The 25,960-nt window shown below is 41.4% G+C and overlaps 1 protein-coding gene across 21 annotated transcripts in view; it reads right to left on the bottom strand.

Moving 5' to 3' along the window:
- The window catches only part of neo1a (neogenin 1a), a 218,097-nt gene that overhangs the window by 17,487 nt on the left and 174,650 nt on the right, over positions 1–25,960 (bottom strand). For 14 of the 21 annotated variants that reach the window (XM_016669961.1, XM_016669950.1, XM_016669958.1 and 11 more), the window contains 9 exons: positions 21,619–21,853; positions 19,812–19,966; positions 16,035–16,183; positions 14,014–14,152; positions 12,801–12,850; positions 8,977–9,121; positions 6,469–6,579; positions 6,161–6,355; positions 4,311–4,406 (listed from right to left, as the gene is read on the bottom strand). In XM_016669961.1, the coding sequence (XP_016525447.1) occupies positions 4,311–4,406; positions 6,161–6,355; positions 6,469–6,579; positions 8,977–9,121; positions 12,801–12,850; positions 14,014–14,152; positions 16,035–16,183; positions 19,812–19,966; positions 21,619–21,853 (1,275 nt within the window). The remainder of the gene's footprint in view (positions 1–4,310; positions 4,407–6,160; positions 6,356–6,468; positions 6,580–8,976; positions 9,122–12,800; positions 12,851–14,013; positions 14,153–16,034; positions 16,184–19,811; positions 19,967–21,618; positions 21,854–25,960) is intronic. The other 7 variants (XM_007549003.2, XM_016669956.1, XM_016669968.1 and 4 more) reach the window with 2 other exon arrangements.

Genomic DNA, 25,960 nt, shown 5'->3' with positions numbered 1-25,960 from the left:
AGGTAGCAGTTACTTGAAACACATGCAGCAATATGCATTTGTCCCTAGAGCTCCTATTTCTTTCTGAAAAGTTACTTGTAAGTTAGTTTTGTCTTAATTCAAGCGTACAGAGATATTTGCACTAGAAACTAGGCTGAAAATATGCGGTAAGATTTTGTGTTTTTGCGGCGTACATGCAACTGCTCATGAAGACGAGAACGTTTTCACCCAGTTGTTTCAAAGAGAGGCAATTCTGACACGTGTTTACATCATCCAGCTTCAGAAAACAGCAACTTTCATGCAAAGAGAACGATCGAGAGGGCACAAAAAGAGTTTAAGATGTTGCTGTCGCATTCAAAACCGCAAGAGGAAAACCGAGGCTTTAAGCACTCAGCCTGTCGGCGGTGGAGGAGAAAGAGAAAGAGAAGGGTCGCGAACAAGAGGAGGAACTGAGGATTTATGCGTTGTGCTGCTTCTAATTTGCAGCTCACAAACAAAAAGGGAAACGCTCTGCTGAAGAGCGGCAGGGAGAGCTTTTCTGATATTTGCCCAGCATTATGCGAACTGAAGCCTTCACTCGGTAGGTGGCACTCCAAGACATCCTTCGGTGAGAAACCGCAACGTGACAACTGTGTAACGTTTTATCCAATATGCAGATTCGAAAAGGGGGGCGGAGGGTGAAGAAGAAGAAATGTCCAACTTTGCATAATCACCTGAAAGAAAAGGGAGCCTAACACGCACGGCAAATTAGGCCGACTGTGGAAGGCTTCCCTGGTTTAGCTCAGAGCCACGTTAGCTCAGAATTTAGCACACAAGAAATCCACTTGCCTGATTTAGTATATGTATGAATCACAGCTTAACTCATTAATCTGCATGGATCATCCACCACGGTGTCAAGACTTTCAAAGTCTTGACACCGTGTGGACCTGGACCTGGTGTCGAATTCAGCAGGCAGATGTCTGCCTGCTGAATTCTGAAAGCAGAGAGAGAGAGATGTCTCTCTCTGCTTTTATTTTAGCAAATAAAAGTTGTTCTTTGCAACTTTTATTTGCTATATTTTTTTTAGCACCTCGCAGTGAAAAACAAAGAACATTATTTAGCATATTAGAACAAACCCTAACATAACGTAGCTCATAAATGGCACAAAATTCTCTATTAATCCAAAATTTTATCCAAGTTTCTTCAAAGAGGAGTTGTTGCTGACGGATGTGGTCAGGAAGGACACCCTGTAGCAGTCTGTATTACAGTGAATCTGAAGGAGCCCCTGACTGTCACAAGTCTCACAGTCTCCTGAACAGAACCAGTCTTTGTGATGCCTGTCTGTATAACTTGGGCATAGTTTGGTCCACATTTTGATGATAGCTCATCTATCAACTGACTAATATGACTCGTAAGTTATCTACATTGGTTTAGTTTAATCGCTGATTGTTGGCTGTGTATTCTGTTTGCATATATGTGTTCTATGACTATGGGTATAGACTACAGTCATATATAAAAACTAAATATTAAAGATGCACTGATTACATTTTTCTTAACCAGTACTAACTTGTGGTTTTCTTGCCAAGCAAAGAACTTGTTTCTTTAGTCCTATAGGCTCCCCACATCGTCTGAAGTGCAGAAATCGGCTCTCGATGACGTAGATGAAAATTATCATTTTGTCCGCAGAGAGAGACATCTGCCTGCTGAATTCGACGCCAGGTCCAGATTGAACTATTTTGAGAGAGCTCTCTGTGAAGTTTTGTATGATGGCTCAGAAGTCTTATACCGTGTTTTAAGTGAAAATGGGCTCATGCATCAACACCAATATTTCTCTTTAGTTCGCTTCCAGTATGAGGGTTTTGTATTGAACCAACGTCCCAGATCCACGTGGCTGTGCGTCGACTGTTCGGATTTGGTTTGGGAGCATTAATGCAAGAGAGCACCAGGGTTGGCAAGTGGTCCGTAAAAACCACAGGAAGTTGTCGGTGTGAACTGCCTCCACAGAGCAAAAAAGAATGCAGGTCTGGAGGTCGAGCGACAGACAGTTTCTGCAGAATGAATCCTTTAAGGATGAGCTTCTGGTTTCACTGCTCCTGTTTCTGAACTCGGTTTAGTTGTGATGGGAGAAAAAGCTTCGCCTGGTCACCCGTGATGACACTCCTCCTCGATCACCTGGCGGTGCTCTACTCGCTCCATTTGACAACTCTTTGTACGGAGGTGCCCTCATTATATCCCCAAGATGGAACCGTGTGTGTGAGAGAGTGAGAGCATTTTGAAAATCCAAGCATTCTCGTGGTTGCAGTCAGGCCCTGAGGTTTTAGAGTGGCACGAAGGTTGTATTTCTTTACCCAGCTTTGAAGAACGTGCGTAGCGGCTCTTCTTTGCTGAGAATCAGTCGCGGGTTAAAAATTTTTTTAAAATGCAGCATTACACGTGGGTGAAACACCTCCCTCACTTATTCCATTTTCAAGTTAAGATGTCACTGTCATCCAGGATTCAGCCCAAGTTCACCAAGTTTTTCCTTCACTTTTTCCAAAAGTAAAGCACCATATGTAGGTCAGCGCCGTCTTTTTAATTCCGACTCGAACAAACTGGCAGGAAGGGGAACGTGCCCCCGAGAATTCGGCAGAAGACGGCGGTGGCGGGCTTTTCGGTTCTGCTTTTGAGAGGAAGCATTTGGATCTGACGAAGGGGTTGCCAAAGTCACCACGGGGGGTCTTGCGCGAGTGCACAGAGTGAGTAAGGGAGTTAGGATGAGAGGGAGCTTTTTTAGAGACAAGTGTGCACCACGTGCGTGTGTGTACACGTATTAAAACTCAGGCACCCCCCCCTCCTCTCAAAGCATGTTGACGTGACTCATGTCGCCAGGCACCCCGCCCCTCTTGTGTTCCATGGTGCAACAGTGCTGCAGCGGAGACAAACTGCAGCGATCAAGGAGGAGCGGGGAGGCGGGTGCAGACGGCATTCTGGGACGTGCCGGGGAGCGCGCTGCTGCTCATCTCCTCGCACCGTCACACGAACTGCGTGAACTCAGCCGACATGTGGTCTAACTGGAAGCGTTTCGCACTTCTTCTTCTTCATGAGGCTCCACAGGCCGCGACACATGCTCTGCCTCTAATTGTTAAAAAGTGAGGCTTGATGAAGTGTGCGTCACCTGGCAGGCAGCCAAACAAGTTGTCCTTATTATTTAGCTAACAAAACGGTTTTACTGGGCTGCAATGAGACGCCTGGGCAGATCAACTCTCACTAGACTTTCGCAACGTTTAACATTAGATGGATAAACGCTAAGCCTTATGACACTTCTGCTAAATTTGACTTTCTTTTATAAATTTTTAAGTAATATTTATTTGCTAAAATTAATTTTAGACATGAGAAGCAACCTTTTGTCTATTAAAATTTTGTAAGTTGCTACTGTATAGCATTTGCTGAAAATTTAAATTGCAATTATTAGGATTTTTGGGATACAATAATAAAAAAAATTAAGTTAAGCTCTTGTGTTCTTAAAAATATAACGCAAATTGCTAGTTTTTCTGCACATGTAGCAAGCATGTTAAATTTGGTATCATCTGACCAGAGCACTTTGAACTGCCTTGTTGCTGAAAATGTGCTATATGAATGAGATTACCTCATCTTTCCTTTAGTATTTATCTGGAAAAATTACCGTGGAGGAACCTAAGTGCACTAAATATTTTCAAAGTTAGCAAAAACAAAAACTCTAAAAACCTTCTAAGACTTTCTGAAATACACCTACCTTAAAAAGCATTTCTAAATGATATCATATATTAAGGATTAGATCCTTTTTTAAACAACAAAACAAAACACAAAGCTATCTTCAGCCCCCTAAACGTCCCGCCTTTCTCCACGAAAGTTACTTTTCTATAACATTTCTGCCTGTGCTAGCAAATTAAAACGTGGATTAAAAAACCTCATGCTCCCTATCGTAATAATCAGGTCTGCTCATATAGGTGCATCATTTGAGGCTCTGATCATTTGATTAAAAAAAAAAAAAAAAGAAGGAGAGACTTGGGTATACTTACAGGCCACTATTGAAGAGAGTTAATTAAAGCAGCGAGACAGGCTGATGACCCATTTTCTGCCTGGTAATTTAGAGTCGAGACATACTGTGTCTGATAATGATGCCAGGTTAGAGAGAGGGCAACGAGAAATGTCAACTGAATCCAGAGAAGCATGAGCAGCATTTTCTTTCTTTTTTTCCCCCCCTCCGTATCAGCTGTGATCAGGAAAAGGAAAGCTGATTTGCTCTCAGCTCCTAACGCGGTCACTGAATTCTTTCTCTCTGCTGTTTTTCCTTTTTATTCCCTGTAAAAGCCGCAGATTCGTAGAGTTCGTACCTGACTGCACTCTGGTGGCTGCGCTCTCGTACACGGGGATCCCCTCCCCCACGTTGTTGAAGGCCTTTAGCGTGATCACGTAGTGGGAGCCGGAGTCTGCGGGACGAGAGACAGAGATCGGTGAGAGAGAGAGATATAGAGAGAGACAGAGAGAGGGAGAGAGAGAGACGACCCGACGCAGCCGGTCTAATCAAGCCAAACTCCAGAGACTCTCCGCATCATAATTGCGATATTAGCGCCACGAATATTTGAACACACAAGCTCCACTCGAAGTGATCGTGACGAGAGCTTTAATTATGAATGCCGAGACATTGGCAAAAGCTTCCTTTCCACTTCGTCACTCACTTCTGGACACAATCCTGATTCTTCAACCGCAGCATAAGATAGTGATCAATTATCTAATTAAAAAAAAAAAAGGCCAATTGTCAACATAATAGATGCAGCAACAAAGAGCTCTCCATTCCCACTGAAGAAAATTTGCTGTTTTCTAGAGCTTTAGTACGACATGAAATTAATTACTTTAGCAAAAGTAAAAGATGGCACTCAACAGATTAATTACATGAAAAATTATACATGTCAAATGTTTGTTTCTGTTCATGTTGATGATTATGGCTTAAAACTAATGGAAAACCCTAAATCCAGCTTCCCAGAAAAAGTGTCATATTCATGGAAGGTTGAGTGGAAGGAAAAGCTACGCAAACACCAGGGATTACCAAAGCCTTACATGAGCAGAGAGGGAAGTTTGTGAGGGAAGCTGATCGCATTCATGCCACGCTGCATGGATGCTGTCATTAATGCAAACAGAGATCTGACCAAACGCTGAATGCATGTACTCTACAGTAGTCGAAACGTAGTAAAAAAAACAAAAAAAACAAAACAATCTTTGCTTTATTGGTTTTATGTGTTATTAAATTTTGGGGTTCTGGTTTCCTGTAATCATCAAATGTTGCAAAATATATATTTGAAGTATTACAGTTTGTGTTTAATGAGCCAGTACAATTCATGAGACTCATTTTTGGAATAATACAACTAAAATACATATTGATATCGGGGTGTCCCAATACAAGGATTCACTTGCGATACAATACAGATATTGTAGCTTTGAGCATCGGCAAATACAGATATCTACACAATACGATATCAGCATGAATCATACATAATTTTATTACTTATTCTGTAGTGTTATAAAACACTTTACCAAATGATATTCCTGCTGAGTCAGTTGTATGAGAACAAATGACCCATTCACTATTAACCAATTGGTCTGCATGTGGGATACCGGATAGGAATCCTGGGCCGGACTAAATGCTGGAGCGCAGTGTTTCAATCAGCGGGCCTCTATTGGACAGTTTAGATGCAGGACGATTTAATCCGATATTTATTTTTGGTTGATCTAGGACCGATATTTTACGTCTAATATCGGATTGTTTACAACCCTAATTGATATTTTGTGAAACGGAGATGCAGCTGCACATCCCCAGTTTCTTTTAGCTTCGCAAAAATAGTTTTATTTGAACGTTCAGACCTTTAACGAGTGTGTGCCTATTAGTCCAATCAATGTAATTAGTGGCTCAGCAGTAGGTGAAGCTCTAATTAACTCCTTCAGTCTCCACTACCTGGTAGCAATGGACCGTTTCACAGCATTCGGGTGTCTGCGTCTTTGCTCGTTAGTTCATTAAATGCAGTTTTTAAAATCAGACTTGATCCGTTTACCTTCTCAGCAAACACTCCTGCTGTCAGAACCCATATTAAGCGCAAAGACAAGAAACTAATTAGCGGTACAGGACAGTTTCTCGAGCGAGATTACGTTTGTAACAAAAACCCAAACCCAAAAGGAAACCCGTTCATACTGAGGTTCTCGATAGTGTAGTAGCGTTGCTTGTAGTCCACTTTGATGGTCTGAGCATGGGGGCTCCCGATGCCGTAGCTGATGGTGTAGCCGCGCACCACGATGTCCTGGTTCTCCGGCGGCGTCCAGCTCACCACAATGCTGTTGACCAGCGGGCGGACGTGCAGCGAGCTGGGCTGGTCCGGTACGCGTGATTCTATTGGGAGGAAATGCAGGAAAGAAAAGTTCAGTACAGAAGCTTAGCGGCCACAGCGCACAGAGCAGATCCGGTTTAGTCTAGATTAAAACGAGAAGAGCAGGACTCGTTACCGTCCAGGTCGCTCTCAAACGTCTCTGCTGGGACCCATTCGGTGGCCGGTCCAGTCCCGTTCACAGTCACGGCCGACACGCGGAAGGAGTACTCGGTTCCGGGCTCCAGACCTAAACAGGCAAACCCAGGTTCACAGGTGAGGCTTCGCAGACAGACAGACTTCTGTTTTTCACGGATTTCACAGAAAGAAAGAGGAAAAAAAACATTAAATAATAAAGCAAAAAATAACTACATAAAAGTCATTGATTACATTACTGATATATAAAAAAATATTGCTTCTACTAATAATAAAAACAATAATAACTGACTAAATTGACACAGCGCGCTCCAGAGTGGAGGCAGCAGCCGCAGCAATCCCAGGGAACATTCTTTACGACTTGTTCATTTTGAAAACGATCAGGAGGTAATTCTCAACTTTTAATTAAAGTTTTTAGTGGTTCGAACAAAAAAGTATGCGCCATTATAAAAAAAAGCTAAACCAATGAAACCACGAGATAAATGGAGGCACAAAAAAGCGAAACAGTCAGTTCTCCCAGAGAACATAAAGCCGAACTTCACATTGATTCATATTTTATGGGCACATCTCCCTCTGAGGGCGCCGCACCGCTGCTGGGTGCTGCTTTCAGTACTCGTGGATGACGGTGGGTGCCTGCTGACAAATGGGGTGCTTCTGTATTAATTTGCAATAAAATTTGTCACTGTCATCATATTGTGCTATTTGCACGCTACGCTCTAATCCTCTAGTCATTTCTTTCTGTACTCGCTGTTCCAACACCCCTCTGTTCCCCACCCGTCCCCCCCTTGAGGGTGTCTTCTAAAGACCGCCTTGCCATCTATGCCTTCGAGGCTACAACACGTCCTTCTTAAAGCTTCTGAACCAACAAACACCCCCTCTGTTCCGCCCCCCTGGAATGATCTCCAAAATCAACTTTTAAGTGTAAATTCTCTTTGATGCGGCGCGCAGCGGGAGGCCGGGCCACTTGAAAGTTGCTGAGACAACATCTAATATTAATCACCATTTCTGGCGATATCGTGCAGGCTGCGGTTGGTAGCGAGCGTGTAGTCTTAAGGCAGTGAGGTTTGTAACTCTAATTCAAAGTATTTAGATGAAACTGAAGACCCATGATCCGGCAGACGATGTAAATCAGCGCAGGTTCATGACGAGTTTGGGTTTTAAATATTGCAGCGCATCAAACAGACGCACTGAGAAACTGGAGTCTGAAGGCGAAAACGATTTAACAACAAAACAATCCAAAGAATAAGGAAAGAAAATGCTGCCTGTGAGCAGAAGCAAGTATAATCCACCTTGATTAGAGTTAGGGCATGTTATAAAACACATGTCCAATCATATTACAACAATATTTGTTTCCGACAAGAGAACCATCAATAGTTTTAAGTCGAAAGCAAAAAAAAACAAAAAAAAAAAAAAACAATTTCCTTTCACACTGTTTACAGCTTTAAAGACAAGTGTGAACACAAACCAGAACAGAGTCAATATCTGTTATGTACACAAGACAGCTTGTTCAAGCTGCAATGTTCAATGATTCAAAAGCTATTTATATAGGAATTAGAACACAAGAAAAGAAAAAAACACCCTCAAATTGTGCAAATCTTTGTAGTTTTACTTTGATTCTACTTGAATGTTTAACACTTTGATGATACGAACTTAAATAATTTTTCTCTTGCAGAATGTTGCTGCCATATTTGTGTGCACAATCCATCTGCAATCCCTAACACTTGATATAAGAATGAATAGTACGTGAATCCCTCTTTAGTTTCTTCATTACTGCAGAAACTCTACAAACCCAGAAACCTCATTGCTGGACAACTTAAGCATATGGTGACATTTTGTGGGCTTCAACCCTTTGACATGATTTAAATTGCTAATTGGTTACTTGAGAGACATGCCTGGAAAAACAGTTTTCTGTCCTTCCAACCCAAATGTTACCATTTGGTGTTTACTAAAGGATTTGATCAAAGCATTTAGTAAATTGATATCATCGTTCACATTTCTTTTGGTTCACCAATTGACCAGGTTGAAATTCTACCAGAGAAATCCAGGTCAATGGGAGAAATCCCAGACGGAGCCCTGAAGGGGAGATGAGAATCGAGATGAACTGCGTAGGAAGGAGATGGCCAGGCTACCGTATGGCCAAATCAACACAGAATTAGTTCCTCAGACATAAAATTAACCAAATTCTACAGTTTTTTGAGACTCAAAGTACCAAAGTTTGTACCCCTGCTGTCAATATTTTGCATTGTAACAGTAGGGGTACCAAAACCAGTGTCACTGATGATTTTGCAAAAATGAAAAACTTCTTCACATAATATTTTTCTAACTCAATAAGCTCAACTAAATGTTTTCTACATGTTTCATTGTGTGTGTGATTATGCTACGCTAAGGCTTTCTACCCATCTTTACCAGCGGTATCGGTATAAGATGGTGCCTACGAAGTTGTCTCTCTGTAACAGGAGTAACATCCAGACTATCACAAGCGAAACATCACCATCGATGAGCTTGTAGAGCTCCGTCCCCGCAGTGGTCACAGCCGATTCGCTCCTCCGTGGAACTTTCCGGTAGCGTATCTTGTAGCTGGTGATTTCCCCATTCTGGCCGCTGAGCGGAGGCGGCTGCCACCGAACCATGATGCTCTGAAAAGCAATGAGGGAATCTATCAAATGATAGCAAAACATTTGAAGGCCGCAACTATAAAAGGTAACCTTATAAGTTCATTCACACAAACGGTTGGCGGTGGGGGGGAAAGCCCTTTGTGTTGATGTGGCTCCCCAGGTTCCCTCCTCCGTCTCCTCTGCACTCCCCTTCCTCCTGACGTGGGGTGCCAACAGGCGAGCCTCACGTAAACAAACACCCCTTTGAGCGCGAGTGTCAACCCGAGCATTACGAGCGAAACGAACATGAATAATGGAAGCGGGAGTCCTGATGGGCGAGGTGTGCGCCGAGTTTGAAGCCGCGCAGCTACTCTAGTCAGAGATGAATTTGGGGCCTTTTGTTGGCAGGCTGCGCTGTTGCAGGATAAAGGCATCGGAGTTTGGGTGTGTGTTTAAAGAGATAGATGGGGGGTAGCTCAGCGTGGGAGAGCAGTTAATTAACGCTTTCTCACTGTCACACCGATGCACAAGAAGCCTGAAAACACGCTCAAGCTCCTCCCCCGCCGAGTCGAGGGAATTGAGCAAATTAAAATTGGGTTAAGTGTGTTCAATTATTTCCATTTTTCTTATTACACTGTGGGCCGCTTGTAGTGGGATGCGTGTTGCCTTTCTTTCATCTTCTCCCAGATCGCGAAAACACATTTAATTGACTTTGCGAACTCACAGGAGGGAAGAGGTGAGCAGCAGATGACAGGAAATAGACGAAAAAACATCAACATGACAGAAATTACATCAAGGTTTTCACATTATGTCGCATTTGAAAGTTCAACCCTCCTTCAAACATGTGGAAAAAGTCATATTATGAAGAATCGTGCTTCAGGATGCTTTCTTTCACAGCAGGGATATGAAGGGAAATTTATTATTCAATAAAACGAAAATGAATTTTGATCAAAAGTATAGACTCTGATATAGACGTTTAGAATTGTAATGAGACGTTTTATTTTTAAAAGTAAAGTTTTGCCAACAAAACCTATTTTTTCTTTACCGTTATTTTTTTCTTGTGAAAAATAGAAACTTACGCCTGCACATTTCAGAAATATTTGGTTATGATTCTTAAACGTTTGGTTTTGAGGCTCCCTATTTTTGGTTGAACTTGAGCATCCAGGGCCAAAGGAGGAACAATGTGAGACCTGTTCCTATTGGTTAGGAATCAGATACTGATCATCTCACAGTTTTGAATTTTGCCCAGAACTCCGAAGCGAGTTGACATACCAAAAGATAGGAGATTGCACAGACAGTGACTGGTAAGAAAATATCACAAAACTTGTGCGTTTCAACAGATACTAAAGAGGCCATTTTTACCAAGTTTGAAGCTGGGAGAGATCAGCATCTGACAAAACGTTCTTTGGGGGGTTGAAATGAAATGACTGTTATTTTGATTGGATAATAAAAAGGCAAGATTCTCTCCATAAGGAAAATGGAAACCAGGGTCTTGGCATATTTCACCAACTCAAATGTAAGACCTTTTAAGACCAGCGTGATAAATTTGCACATAAACTAGGATAGACACAAAAATACAGCTAGCTAGTTAGTTTGGAGGGAGTTCCTGCTAATATAGTTAGCAGGAATATCGCTACTGAGCGAGGTAGCAAGGGTATATAGCGGGCCTTAACTTTAGAACTAGCTAATATACCCTAGATAGGTAGCAAGGGTATTTGTTGATATGTTGCAGGCCTTAATTAATTTATGATTTTAGAAGAGTTTTCTAAGGATACATGAACACCCTGGGAAACGTATCAGTTGTTGGGAACATGGAGCCAAATACAAGGTAACAACCCTAACCAGGCAGGCAGAACTACAGCAGAATGGTTTAGATCAAAGTGTGTGGCGCTCCTTCATTGATCTTGTAAACAGGAATAGGCTAACAGCTCAGTGTCTAAGCTAGCGGAGACGTACACTAAAAGACGTGCAGCTGTTAACAGAGACTAAGGATTATCCAGGTGACTGAATTTAAGTTACTTCAGATTTTCATTTTGAAAAGAAATGTAAAAACCTTGAGTAATTCTCCTTCCATTGCAAAATTAAGAACTACATTTAGTTAGAACAGGGGTGGGCAACTCCAGGCCTTGAGGGCTGGTCTCCTGCAACTTTTAGATGTGTCTCAACTTCAACACACCCGAGTCAAATAATGAGGTCATTAGCAGGACTCTGGAGAACTTGACTGCAGTTAGGAGGTGATTCAGCAATTGGATTCAAGTATATTGGACCAGGGAGACGTCTAAGAGTTGCAGGACATCGGCCCTTCAGGACCAGGATTGCCCACCCCTGAGTTAGAATATATTGCCAAATAAAACACAGCGAAGCTTGTGGCTGTAGTGAGACAAAACGTGAAGAACTTCAAGGGGAAGGAACACAGCCATTTGTTTTCCTCTTTCCATTTTGCCGCACAGCCAACTGTGTAATTTCTCTTTTAAATCGCCTAAACATTGTTTTCCTAATGGTAATAATTAAATGCACTTTCAACAAAGAGACAAAAAAAGAGAATAAAATAATAATTAAAGCTCGTTTTAAATTGGCCTTTTCTGGGTTTTAATTATCAGTTCACAACACTATTCCTTTGAGAGTATCCTCTTTATTTCAGTCTTAAAATTAGTTCAAGGGTGTTTTCTCACCAAAAAAAACAAAACAAAAAAAACTCATCCAAGCATGCCTCAGCAGGGGTGGTCAGTTTGCACACAAGCTGGGAGGCTGTGATAGGATTGTCTGTCAGTTCCCCCTCCTCCATGCCCCCAATTTGGGCTTTGCATCGACCAGTGAAGGGCTCAGAGTGCTGCTTCAGAAGTCGATCCTCGCACCCTGAGGTTTTTCCCATCTTTCTTTCTTTACAGTTTTCTTTTTGGACTCGCTGTCTCCCATGTCAGGAGTGGGGGAAAAAAAACAAAAAATAAACATCTTTTGTAAAATTTAATCCATCACCCTCATGGAGATATACAAAAAGCAGGCCCACAGCTCTCTGTTTGAAGATCAAATGGCTCAAACGGCGGGAGGTCGAGGCCTGCTTCTGGTTTTAACGGCGGCCGCTGCTCGCCAAAGCCAGCAGCCACCTTGGTGAGCTGCGTCCAATCGAGAGCTTCACACGAGAACTGTGGCATGTCTCAGTAAATTCAGCAACTGGAGCGAGCGAAACAACACAGGCAGACATTTACGTTAAATGCTGGGGAAATGTGGAGGTTCTCTCAAGTAGCTGCTGCTAAAAGCATCACTTCTGTTCTTCTGTATCAACATATATCTGAGCTGTAGGCAGTTAAGCCGGGTTGCGTGTACACATTGATACGGGATAAAATCTTCTGACAGGCAAATCTCTCGACGACGAAAAGATCGATGAGGGTTCGCGGGCCGCCTTGCCCAGCTGAGGCTACAAGCCTCTGCTGCTGCTAATCGCGCGGCGTGGAAGGACGTCGCGGCCTGCAGGCTACAAATCTACTCGGCTGTTTGTGTCCGCTCGCTCTCTGCTCGCGAGTCGACCCGGGAGGGTTTTGGTGCACGAAACAACAACCTGGATTTTGATTTGTATGCGTTCGAGTACAATGGTTTGCATTGTGCATTTTGAAATCTGTGGGAGTGCAACAAATGCTTTACACTCTGCTGCAGGTACAGAAACAAAACAAGACCAGCTGCAGGTTAGGCTAGCCAGTCGTTAGCTTCTCCATTTCTGTCTTACCTTTGAGTTCTGGACCTCCAAGGTGAGGTTTTGAGGAGGGGCGCTTGGAACTGTGAAGACAAAATAGAAAAATAAACGTTTCAAATCTGGAAGAATATATATGCAAGATAAAATATCTGGTTTCTGCTGTCCATATTATTGGGCAAAGTGGGTTTTAGGCTGTTTGGTGGATGAAACGATACATCTTCCTGCATTTAAAGAACAAAATCTCACCAAGTATTTTAATGCAACAATATGCAAGTGGAAGTAGTAGTTTTTTAAATCAATATTCAGGAACCATTTATTAAAACCCAAGCTCCAATATCTTGATTAAAAGTGACTTGTAAGCTAGTTTTGTTTAATTTTAAGTATATTAAGAAACTAGCACTAGAAACTAGCTTGAAAATACTTCTATGGTAAGACTTTGTGTTTTTGCCAAATGGAAACCAGGTCACTTGTATTTAATAGTTCATTTGTTTGCTTCAAACAGAAAATAATAATCAGTTACTAAATCAGAATAAAGAGAAGATTGTCATTCAATCTGAGCCACTCGGACATAAAAAACTTAACAAAAAGAAACCAAGACATCTTATGATTATGTAGCCTGAATCTCAAACGGCAACTTTTCTGCCTCTAAAAGCCTCTAATATTACCATGCAGGACTTTTTGATCTATGTCCTTTCGCTTGAAAACCAAATAAATGATGACCGGCAACAACTGCTGTCATCTCTCTTTTGGCAAACTACTGTAAGCTATCAAGGCTTCGAGGCAAACAATGCTTCCTTTGTCTTCTAACCCAACACATCTAGTGCAGGGTTTCTGCAGTTTCCACCAAATTTAAGACTTTTAAAGACCATTATGGATGGAACTCAAGACATATGTCAGTATAGAAATATATGAACTCCAATTTTTTGATAAATTTGCACTTTCACATGGTAGACACAAAAAAAGCTAGCTAGCAACGATATATTAGCAACTGGTTAGCGGAAGCCTCGACCATCTTGGGTCACAAGACAGAAAAGTCCAGCAAGAATCCCCCCTACACCTCCCCTGAGAAGATACATGATTAAATAGTCCTGTCCAGAGAAAATCTAAACCCTGTGATTTAGATATTTAGGGCCAACTTGCTTATTTTAAGACTGTTTAAGGATGTGCCAGTAGTGTTAAAAAACTCACAACAAGCATTAGGAGATGTTGAAATTGTGTCAGGTCAACATTTAAGCAACCTACTGACCGTCAGAAAGTGTCCGGACCATGACGTCCTCTGTGGAGACCCCCGGGCCGTGCTTGTTGTTGGCCACCACGCGGAAGCTGTACTCTGTGTTCTTCTTCAGTCCAGCCATGGTGTACGACTGGCCGTCTATGTCAACATCCTGAAACACAGGACGGAGCAAAATCAATGAAGCTTGCAGTGAAAGTCCTTTACTCATTCTAAAAAGAAAAAAAAAAAGAAGCACAAAATAGATTGCCTCCACATGCACAAAAAAATAGAAACTCTTGACAGCATCCCGGCTTTAAATCTGAGACAAACAAGCTGTAAACAAGACAGCTCCAGCAGCTACAGATGCCTGTTTTGGTCGGCTCATTTCACTAATTTCTGTTTTTCACTTGCTGTAAAAATGTCGTCTTCCGCCGAGACGCGCGCTCTCCCTTCTGTGATTAGTGTGATTTGCTTCACAAATTGGTTACGCCGCTGCATTCCCAATTACTCCGGGCCGTTTACATCCAGCTCTTTAATTGTGATGTTTCAAAAAATGGAAAAAAAAAAGAAAGAAAAGAAAAAGCAGCAGATGGATCTTTCAAATTCTACCCAGAGCTCAGACGTTCACCTGTGACTGCATCGTTCTTTGTACGTGATCTCTTCACTTCCGTTTGACCTTTCAATGTTTGATGTCCTTCCAACTTCATCTCCGTTTCGTTCACCTCTCCCATCACCTCCCGCCTCTTCCACCTCATCTCCAGCTCTCTTCTCCAGGGAACCGAGGCGTCATTACTCAGTGCAGTGGCTGACGTTTCGTCCATTATCATATTAAAGGCTTTTTAATGCCTGACTGGCTTGCACAATGCTGCTGCTGCCTCTGCTGGGGCTGATTCGCTATCTGAGCAGCTACGTTCCACCCTTACTTCTGCGAGAACACGGACAAATCCTGTCTGCTTTCTTTCTGTTCGATGCACACTTGCGTGGTAGATGACTGAACCAAGAACGAATGAATTTCTCAGAAAACCAGACTAAATGGAAATCAATTGCTTGGACCATTAAGGCACAGCATGGAGATCTAACATTTCCTATTTTCCTCTACTCCTGGATTAAAGATTTTTCAATTCATTTTCAGGCTTTCTTTTGACATGGAAGTACAAACGGTTAATATAAATGTATGAGTAGTAGCTAACAATGCAAATCCATTCAATCCAACTCTATTAGATTTTTTCTGAGTTTATGGTTTCAGATACCAGGGTTTGAGTATGCTTCAATAAAACCTGATTCCTGTTAATTATGAGCTTCGAGGAAAAGATTTATCCTCACAATGCAAATGGCAAACATTTGAATAAATGTTTTAGTTACATCTTCGGCAACGCTGCTAAAGCTACAGACGCGTTCCACTGGGGGGACTTTTTCAAGAAACGGGGAACTTTTTCCTCATCTCTGTGTTTCCACAGCAGAAACTGGAGGAAAACATCTACCATGACGCAAACATGGAAGTCAACTTCAAGGTCTAAAACCCTACAGCGTGGGTGAATTAAAACAACTTTGCAAAAAAGAGTGAGCCAAAATCCCTCCAGAGGGATGTAAAACTGTCACTGCTGGTTAACAGGTGACAGCAGCTGTTGACATTGGCGACATTAACCCCGGATTAGAGAGCAATCACCGTTTCACATGTAGGGATGGATACTTTATCCAGACTTAAATCATTATGTGGGACAATAATCCTGATCAACACAGTTAAAACAAATAGATTTTTTAGATGCCAAAAGTGTAGTTTGAATCTCTGTAGTTGTTGTTTTATAACTATTTATCTTCCTATTAGACAGAGAAATCTCTGCGCAGACAACAATCTCCCCAATATATTCACGTTTTGACGTCTTCAGCTGCTTTATACGGCTGCGATGCATCAGATTGGGTCAAGTGAAATAGATCAACAGCATCATTTTTTTTTTTTGGCTCTGGAGAGAAGGAGTCCTGTTTGAATCTAAGAAACTGGAGAGAGAAATGCAGGCCGGGACCGTCTGTGATGTGCTGCTGACAGAACGTCCTACCTCCTCGGTGCTAACACTTCTGTCTGTGTAGTAGAGCTTGTAGGAGAGGATCTCCCCGTTGCCTGTGAGGGGTTTATCCCAGCTGAGGAAGACGGAGGTCGGAGTGTTGGACACCGCCTGCAGGTTGGGAGCTGGACCCGGCACTTGTACTGATGGGGGGGAAAAAAACAACAAAAAAAACACGAGAGGCAACAATTACACATCTATATGTTTTCAATTACCATTGTACCCACAGAGAAAGTAAAGTCACTTTGAATGCAAATAAATTCTGGGTTGTTTCTAAGCCACATTATTAGATTAGGTTCAGACCCCAGTTGCTTCGCTGATAAAAGAGAGAGGGAGGCTCAGCCTTGAATCACTGATGCATTTTTAATGTTTTCTAGGATAAAACAAATCTGTGCTTCCACAAAACCACTGATGTATATATATTTTATTGTCCACGTATTCTCTCTGAGTAACACCTGGGCTGAAAAGTGGAAATAACTTCCAAACTATCATTGGGAATTCCAGTCCAGACGACAACTGGACTGGAATTCAAGAAATCTGAGTTTACAAGATGTCTAAAACCAGAAGTAAGACGTCAAATTTATGCTAACATTTCACTAACATTTGTAAGAAATGTTCAGGAAGAAAACTGAGAGAGACTACGTCTTATCAGAGGACATTTTCTCTGTTTTATTTATTTATTTTTTGCTCTTTTTAATGATTTAAATGAAATTATTCCCCTTCTCAGTGGCAGAAGAGGAATATTTTCACACTAGTGACATTTGGGGTTGATCGACTGAGAAACCCTGGAAGCCTTTAACTTGAATTTAATGTAACAGATCAGTGGTGCCCAAAGTCGGTCCTGGAGGGCCGGCATCTTGCATGTTTTAGTTGTCTCCCTGGTTTAATGCACCTGGATCAAATGATGGCTCACTAAGAAGAACATTGACATGCTGAAAAGGTATTTACTACCACCAGGGAGGGAACTAGAACATGCAGGATGCTAGAATTCAAGGACCGACTTTGGGAACCACTGTTACAGATCGACCCAAAGTGGTGCATTGTTAAGAAGTGGAACAGGTTCTTAAAAGAGTTCACAAACAAAAATTAGAAAAATGTGAAGTTGAATGTTTTTCTTCTCTGCTATTGTGGCAACTACAGGAAGAAAAAAAGCAACAAAAAAAACAAACATGCGACCCTCTTTAGCCAACAAGGCAGAAAAGGTTTTCAGAAATATCTTTCCTATGAGGTAGATGGATAGGAAATACAGAAGGATGCTACATGTTAGCTAACACAAACATGATAGCTAACAAGCATGTTAGCTAACCCTACAAGCTAACACTAACTTTTTTAAATCAACTTAAAAACTCAGTAAAGCTCCCGTGTCTACAAAAATGAAGTAGTAAACCACCCGGTCAACATGAGCTAATGCTGTCTGTGTAAATATTCTGGCTGTCTGCTAACATTTCCCGCTATCTGTGAATATTAGCTTCACAGACACAAACAGACCAGGGACGGTTTTCTATCGGTCTGTCGAGATACGCTTCCCAAATTCACTTACCTGTTTCACTTTTAATTATTAGGTTTGCCCTAATTAAGAAGTTTATAATATTGTCATTTTGTAATTAATCATATTTTTGCTCTCAACTAGAAAGAACCCACTGCTTTAAAAGAATGTTGCCATGGTATCAAAAATGGCGTGGAGATGTATGTAGATAAGCTGAGCTGGTGGAGACAGACAAACAAATAAAGCATGTATCTTTTTCTTCTCCTTTTCAATTATGCAACACTTTGTATTGGCCAGCGAATAAAAAGACCCTCAGTAAACTGTGGCTGTAGCCACAAGCAAGAAAATCAAGGACAATGCATACTTTTCAAGTCAAGTCAAATTACAGCTCAAATACAGAAAAAACTTTTAATCATTTTTAGTTATTAATAATTGAAAACCCTATGTTTGGTACAGTAAAAAAATGCTTGCTCCTTCTCTGCTCTGGCATTTTAGATTAAAAGTAACACAATGATGCTGAAGCATTTGCCTGAGGGCAGACAGTACCTCTGTTCTCTACAAAACTTGTAACCTTTAGCTGCAGGTGCTGCTGACAGAAGAAAGACACCCCTCCCATTTGTCAGCCTGCATGAATGGTGAAGGTGTGTGTGTGTGTGTGTGCGTGTGTGTGCGTGCGTGCGTGTGTGTATTGGTATACTAGCTCTGGTCCCTGTGGGCAAAAAAAACAAACAAAAAAAAACAGGGCAGCACTGTGTGCACAGACCAGGCACTCAGATGCAGGTCAACAGTTTAAGCTGCAATTCATAGCATGTCCTCAAACTAAAGATACACCACCAAGGTACAGGCCGCCCTCGCCGCCGTCCCTGTGGGCAGCTCTGCTCCTGCTGGCAAAGGCATTAAGGTGTAGTGTGTGTGTTTTTGTGTTTGTTTGCGTGTGTGTTTGTGTGGAGCCATCCGGCCAGAAACCGACAGGGACAGGTAGGAAAACAGAAGCTGACCTACAAAGTGACAGAGACAGAGCTGGAGCTGGAGCTCAGACAGGAGGGGAGGCGTGTCCGCGGTCTGAGGGTGTGCTGGGGGAATCCCCTCCACAGAGCTCTGAAGTCATGGCTGAAACTCCAGGAGCAGCCAAGAGGCTCTAACGCTTAAAAAAATAAAAAATAAAAAATAAATAACCCAACGTCAAAGTCAAGGTGTCTCTTGCTTTCCCCCAGTGGAAATGTTTAAAGCCGCTCTATTACCTTCTATAAGAAAGAAAATGTGCTATAATCTGGACATATCTGATTTTAACCGTTTCACGCCTCGCTTGTTTTCCCTCTCATTATCTGTCCAGACTCGACTTTGCTAAAGTCTCAATCTTTTAGGTCCATTTTCAAATATAGAACAGAAATGTTCACCAAGAGTTTATATAGAAGGTAGGAAAGAGAGGGAGAGGAAGGAAGGACACAAGGAATGGAGGGAGGGAAAGAAGGAAGAAAGGAAGGAGGGGATAGTGGTAGAACATGATGACAAAAGCAAGAGAGAAGGATAAGTGAATAAAAAAGCACACAAGGAATATAGAAAGGATAAAGATAAGATAGATGGATAAACGATAAGAGACAGAAAGACAGAAAGAATGAAAGAAACTAAAGGAAGAAGCAAAGAAATAACAAAATAAAGAAGGAAAGAGCAAGAAAGGACAGAAGGAAGAATATGAAGAAGGAAGAAATGATAAGAGAAAGAAAGGAAGAAAAGACAAGGAGGGAAGGACACCAAAATCAAGGGTTGTTATGAAGGGAACTCTCTTTGTGCCCTTTCTATACGTATCCAGATCTTACTAGTGAAAACAAGAAAACAACTCCAGACTTTTCCAGGCTGCATGGGAACCCTGACCTGGGCAGGCTCAGCTAACACCAAAACACACAGTGAGGTTTGAGGAAACGCCGAGGGATAAACAAGAAGTGGTTCGCAGTAGGTTTTCTATTGGGTGGTCTGCTTGCAGCACAGAGCCCCCTTCCAGCCTCCAGTGTGTGTGTGTGTGAAGTGTGTGTGTGAAGGCTGAGGGTGACGGGGGGCGTCTGTCAGAAGCCACCATACGCTGCATGTGAGTGGATATTTGTTTGGGCCTCCGTCTATTTGCACATTTTTGAGAGCATCTTGTTTACCCCGGAGTGTTGGTGTGAGCATGTTCCCAGCAAACTGCCAGCGGTTTCAGTCATGTTTGCACACGCCGTTTACGGAGCACGTATGAATTAACTGTACAGTGTGTGTGTGTGTGTGTGTGTGTGTGTGTGTGTGTGTGTTACCTTCAGCTTGGGTGGCCACTTTGAGTGCTGCTGAGCTCTCGCCCTGGCCGTTGCTGTTGTGTGCCACCACCCTGAAGCGATACTTGGTGTCTGGCATCAGGTTCTGGATGGTGACCTGCATCTCTCCTGGTCGGCTGGTGTTCACCACCCGCTCCCTGGTCCGGGAGGGAGCGGAAGGAAGAAGAAAAAAAAAAAAAAACGTCCAGGGATTTCAATATTTCATTTATATTACGCAGCTATTGAATGAACTTTTTTAAAATCAATTTTAATTAACTTTTAATAATGGTGTCGCTCTGTAACAATTATCTTAAATGTTTAAAAAGTTCTTCTAATTCGAAGCTGAAAGGTTAATGATCCATGTTAACCTCCTAAATGTGTGTGTAAAATAAATTAATCTTCAACTGGAGCAGCATAATCAGACAGTGAGAAATTGACTCAACCATTAATTCAAGTTTTCACTTTGACATTAAATGTTTTCCTTTATACATTATTTGTGTGTGAAAAAAAGCCACATTTTGTTGATTATTATTAATTTGTAAAAGCAACAAAACGGGTAAAACATCAACGAGGATGAATACATTTTAGAGATATTGTAGAACTAAAGTATTTGTAAAATCTGTTCAGATTTGTTTGAAGTGGAGTTAATATCTGATCTACAGTAGAAATCTCTGTCATCTTAACTTATATGAAACAGATATGAGATTCAGATTTGGCCATCTGAGAGGTTACAATGCCTCTGTAAATGAAACCATTTCATTAGTTTCACCCAAAGAAGGTGAAACATTTGCTTCACACAGTGTGATATACTTAGAGTGGTAATTTCTTTTATTGTCCATTTTGTTGATTATGACATTCAGTTAATGGAAACCCAAATCTCAGCTCGTTAGACCATTAATAGCATTAATAAGAGAGTTTAAGAAAAAAAGGTTGATTTTATAGCCCAGTTTTAGCCAACATAATCATAATTTGATGACTTTACAGTTTTCCAGCAGAAAATATCTGAGCCTCCACAGAAGCTTATTGTTAAAGAAGCCGGCTGTTCACAAACTACTGCATCAAAGCAGATTAATGGAATGTTGAGTGGATGGAAAAAGTGTGGTTAAAAAAAAAAAAGGTCTACCAGCAACAGGCACTGAATCCAAGCTGACTTAGGTACAGTGTGGTACTTTTCCACACGCAGTGATGATTTGGAGAGCTGAGTTTGTTTCACTGTGTTATAATACCCAAAATTAGCACAGGAAACGCCACAACACTTCATGTCTGCTTCTGCTGAGAAGCTTTATGGAGATTCCCCATCACATCTTCCAGCAGGACTTCATGTAAAAGGAACTCCGACCAAATTTTGAGGGTATATTTTGTACAATACATGAACGTACTTTACATTAAACTGACATTTATTGTTTTTAAAAATGATCCTCTTTTGTTGATCTTATCTAATACACTACAGAAGAGGATTAGGGCCACTGAAAATTTTTCTAGGACTATTTTCTCAAAATTCCAAGATTAAAGTCAGAATTATGAGAATAAAAGTCAGATTTGTTTCCCCTCTTCCAAAGTGTGTGTGTGTGTGTGTGTGTGAATATATATATATATATATATATATATAAAACTAAATTTTTTAGGTCTTTGTCATCTGTAATCACCAAACTCTTCCAATATTTCAATCTTAGTAACTAAGTACCTTTTAAACAGAAACACTAAAAACACATGGAGATATTTCCACTCGCTGAGATGCGCCCATACAGTAATTGCCCATCGCCGTCCAAATCGCCTCCCATTAAGGCGCGGCGTTAAGTCGTGGCCGTACCTGCTGGTGCCCTCCTGGCTGTAGAACACGGAGTAGGTCAGGTCGTCTCCGTGCGGCTCGGCTGGTTGGCGCCACGTCAACTTGATGAAGCGGGTGGAGACCAGGGAAGCCACGACGTCCCGCGGCGCAGAGGGGGTGGGCCCCGCCGCCGCGGCCACGCCTCCGGAGCCTGCTGTTACATGGTCAGTAGTGTTAGGAGTCAGTGAAGGGGGGGGGAAGGCGGGCAGGGCTACGTCTTCAGGGTTGGGGTAAGGAGAGGAGAGGGAGAGGAAGTGGAGGTGGGGTGGGGTAGGGCAGGGTGGGGGGAAATGGGACAGAAATATCGCATCCAAATGGACAGGTCGAAAAAGGAGGAGAGGAGTTGGAATGGAAAATGACAGTGAAACGAAAGAAAGAAAGGAAGGAGGGAAGAAAGGAAGGAAACAAAACAGAAAAAACAAAATAACAACGTAACGAAAAAGACTCTTGGCATGACAAGGAACCACAGAAATAAAACACTTCTACTTCACTCACAGAGCTGACGAAAGCACAATACGAGGGAGACTAAACATGCAGATCCACACACGGCCCTCCAAAGTAAGGCAGCAAACAGGTCGGGAGTGCGCTCAGCTTGACGACAAACATGTTCCCAGCCAATCATTCGTGTGGCAGAATGATTGGTTTGCATGTTTCTGGGCATTCTCAGACTTTGCTCTGGACAAAGTCTCCTCAAGGGGATCCAGTTTTATGACACAGCAATAAAAACTCCTCACCCTGACATCGACATTCTGCAACCAGATGAGGTTATAAAACCCCTTTTTACCGTCACGTTCCGCTGTCCAAGCCACAGAAATATTTGTGATTTTACTTCATTTTTTTTTCCATTTTTTTGGAGGAACAAACTGCGGTCAGACCAGGCAAGATCTGCTTTCCATTTGCCTGGAGAGTGAGCGAAACGATAGCCTTTTGGAGAAGCGCGTCGAGTCTGTGTGACATTTCCATTTGTTTGGAGGTCAGGGAAATCAACCGGAGGGCAAAGCCGGAATAAAGAATCGGAGCAGAGCCAGCGTGCTGCTAAAACTGTATTATTACTGCTGAAATGCTACCGAGATGTATAAAAAAAAAAAAAAAAAAGCCCGCTGGAGCGCTTATTTGTCACATCACGCTGACAAGCCGCTAATTTGGCTTTCAGCGTTTGTTTACATTTCAAACTGTCGGCGCGAGCTGCCGTCTGTGATTGAACTCATAAGATTTACCTTCACGCATGATTTCTGAACATTAACGCAAGCGGGGGAAAAAAAAGAAAAAACGAACAGCAAACAAGCAGAGATTTATTTCAACTTTTTGTCTTTCACGTCGAGTTTATGAGCTTCCTGTGCAGAAACTTCTGGTAAAAAGAAAGAAGATCCTCTTGCAACTTAACATGATTTAAAAAAAGTTTTCTGGTTTAAAACGCATTAAATTTTACCTCAAATGTTAAAAACACTTAGTAGATGCCTTAGTGTTCATTTTGGAGTGACTAGGACCACAATTATTGACCTGCTTTTACTCAAAGTCTTACAGCCCAAGTAAGGAAAAGTAAAATCGGCCCAAACAATGTGGAAACTGTTGGAATATTTTATATTAAGGGAATCATAGAAGATTTTTTAAAAATGTTTTTAGGATCTACAATATTTTACTGATCTGTTTTCCACAAAAAAAGCATAACTTATTTTGTTGAATTCAATAAAACTGTTTTATTTTAAGTTTAGTTTATTAATAAGCTCATCAGAAAAAAAAGAAGAAGAAAAAAAAAGCACAAAAAGTTTGCTTTAAAAATACTATAAAATTTTTTTGAGATTATGGCAAAAGTTTGGACACAGCTGCTCTAAAATAACCTACTTTGAAGGGAATATGCACTCTTCCAGTTTTCTTTAACGTGCTGCTGGTACTGATACATTTCCCCACTGTGGGAAAATAAAAAAAATATTCCTTCTCAACTCTTTTCTATTCTAATTATAAGATCACAAACTTCAGCATAGTTGCTGCCCTACGTTGGAGCTCCTGGTTTTTTTTTCATACACCTCTGAGCATTGAACTGTCTGATCTTAGCATTGATTTGCTAAGTGTTTCCACTCCTGGGTAGATAAGCAGCCGGCATAAATATTTTCCACTTATCAATAATCTTTATTGATGTAGAATGACTTCAAATTGTCTGGAAATGACCTCATAACCCTTCCTAGGTTGATAGACAGCAACTATTTCTTCCCTACAGTCACTGAGGTGTCCAACACTTTATGATGATTCAATCAAGTAGCACTTTCCTTCTAAGAAGGAATGCTCAATCTTGGCTTTTGTTTCGGTTAAAAACCCAACAATGATCATGAGGAATATGTTTTAGTTTTGGCGCACTAGAGGTTAGATTTAAATAATTCAGACTGTTTTATTTTGTCCTGATAAGTAATACCCCAGAAGTGCTCTTTGGTGAACTTTCATCACTGTAACTTCAGTCTTGCTCTGCAGTTCTAGCTCCTTCTTCTGTGCAGATAAATCGATGGTTGCTCAGTAGAGCAGCAGGCACTACGGTTCAATTACACTCTGGATGAATCACTAACAGGAGCAGCTTTTCCCAGATAAAAAAAAAATCACAATCATTTGAGAACGCTTCATAAATTCACACAAAAAATACCGGTATCCCCATCATTCAGACAACAACCGTCTCATAAGAAAAGCGCTGCATCCAACATGGCCGACACGGCGACAGCTGTAAACGGTTTAAAAGTCAGAACTCCGGCCTCAGAGCCTCCGGTTCATTTCAAATCCTGTTTGCTGGAGTCGAGCCAACGACAATGCAAAACGCATTTTCAGGCTAATGCTTTCTGACTGCGGCGTAAATGACCAGATGCTAAGTAATTATCTTCAACTAGACAGCTATAAGCATACACACACATACACACACCGAGCACACGAATGGAAACTGAGACCTAACGGCTCAAGATGGCATAAACAAAAGCTAACAGCCTGTTTGTTGACGGGGAAGAACTTCCTTTACTTAGAAAATGATGGATTCAGAAACATGTTGGTCTCGGCTGACTGAGGTGGGAATTGATAGGAAACACCGTCACACAGCAGAGGTGGGAAGTGAACGTCACGGATCGCTGCTGCAGTCCATTTAAGATTAAATCCCACAAAAAAAAGAAAAGGCTTAGCATTCCTCATCAGCTACTTTTAATATGCCATATTTATTTAAATGCAATTATTAAAAGAATCAGCAAGAGGAAGGAAAACAAACAACTGAAAACTGTGGATGTGGTCGTTTCTTTGAGGTTTACATACGAGGATACCCGTATGTTTTTGCTACTCTTCAGGATGGGAAAGGGAAGAGAACATGACATTAAACAAAGTGGATGCGTATTACTTTTCATAAATCAAGAAACTGGCTAAAAGGAAATTGATGCTTGATTCTAACTACAGTAATAACTGAAACTGTTTTAAGCCAGTTTGTCTTTCCAACACAGACAATTATTGTTAAAAAAAAAACAACATACCTCACTGATACGCAATGACAAACAACATTAGTGAAATTAGAAAGAGATACAAGTCTTACTTTCTAATTTTGTTTTTATTATGAATAATTTCCTTCATTTCTTTAACCGTTTCACTTGGAGAATGTCCTCAAGGTTCCTTGTTTGAGCAGCTGCAAAAACGTCCTTGAGTGTCTTATATCTGACTTTGAACAGAGGAGAAATGGACACAAGAACAGATCACAGAAAAAGGAATGGATCAGATTTGTTTGAAGTGGAGTTAATATCTGATCTACAGTAGAAATCTCTCTCATCTTAACGTATATAAAATAGATATGAGATTCAGATTTGACTGGAGAGGTTACAATTGTAAATGAAGTAAAAAAAAAAAGAGTGCCATCTGAGAAAAAGCTAGGCATTCTTCATCAGCTCCTTTTAATATGCCATACTTATTTAAATGCAATTATAAAAAAAATCAGCGCTCGGAAGAATTAAAAAAGCAATACAGGGTGTTTTTTTTTTTTTTTACTGCAAACTGTGGATGAGGCTTAAAAATTCAGGCTGCATAAACGCGCTGCAGGCGAGGTTCCTGTGAACGCTGCGGGGTTGGAACAATGGATGGTGGAGAGTTTGAGATGAAGATGACGTTCACAATGAAGATGTTCACGGAGCATGCTAATTCTGCTCCATCTTTGACAGCTACTGTAGGACCTGTGCTCCAGCTAATACATGAATTAGGAATGAAATAGAGCCGATAATGAACTCATTAAATGTCTTTGCTGTAGTATTTTTACCCCTTTATCACATTTTCCATCGCACTGAAGCCACAAACTATTATGTGTTTTATTTTTTTTATGTGA

This window comes from Poecilia formosa, unplaced genomic scaffold (genome assembly GCF_000485575.1).
Source record: "Poecilia formosa unplaced genomic scaffold, Poecilia_formosa-5.1.2 Scaffold29, whole genome shotgun sequence".
Taxonomy (NCBI): Eukaryota; Metazoa; Chordata; class Actinopteri; order Cyprinodontiformes; family Poeciliidae; genus Poecilia; species Poecilia formosa.
Note: the sequence above shows the minus strand (reverse complement) of the source record. Positions and strands in the feature narration are given on the sequence as shown.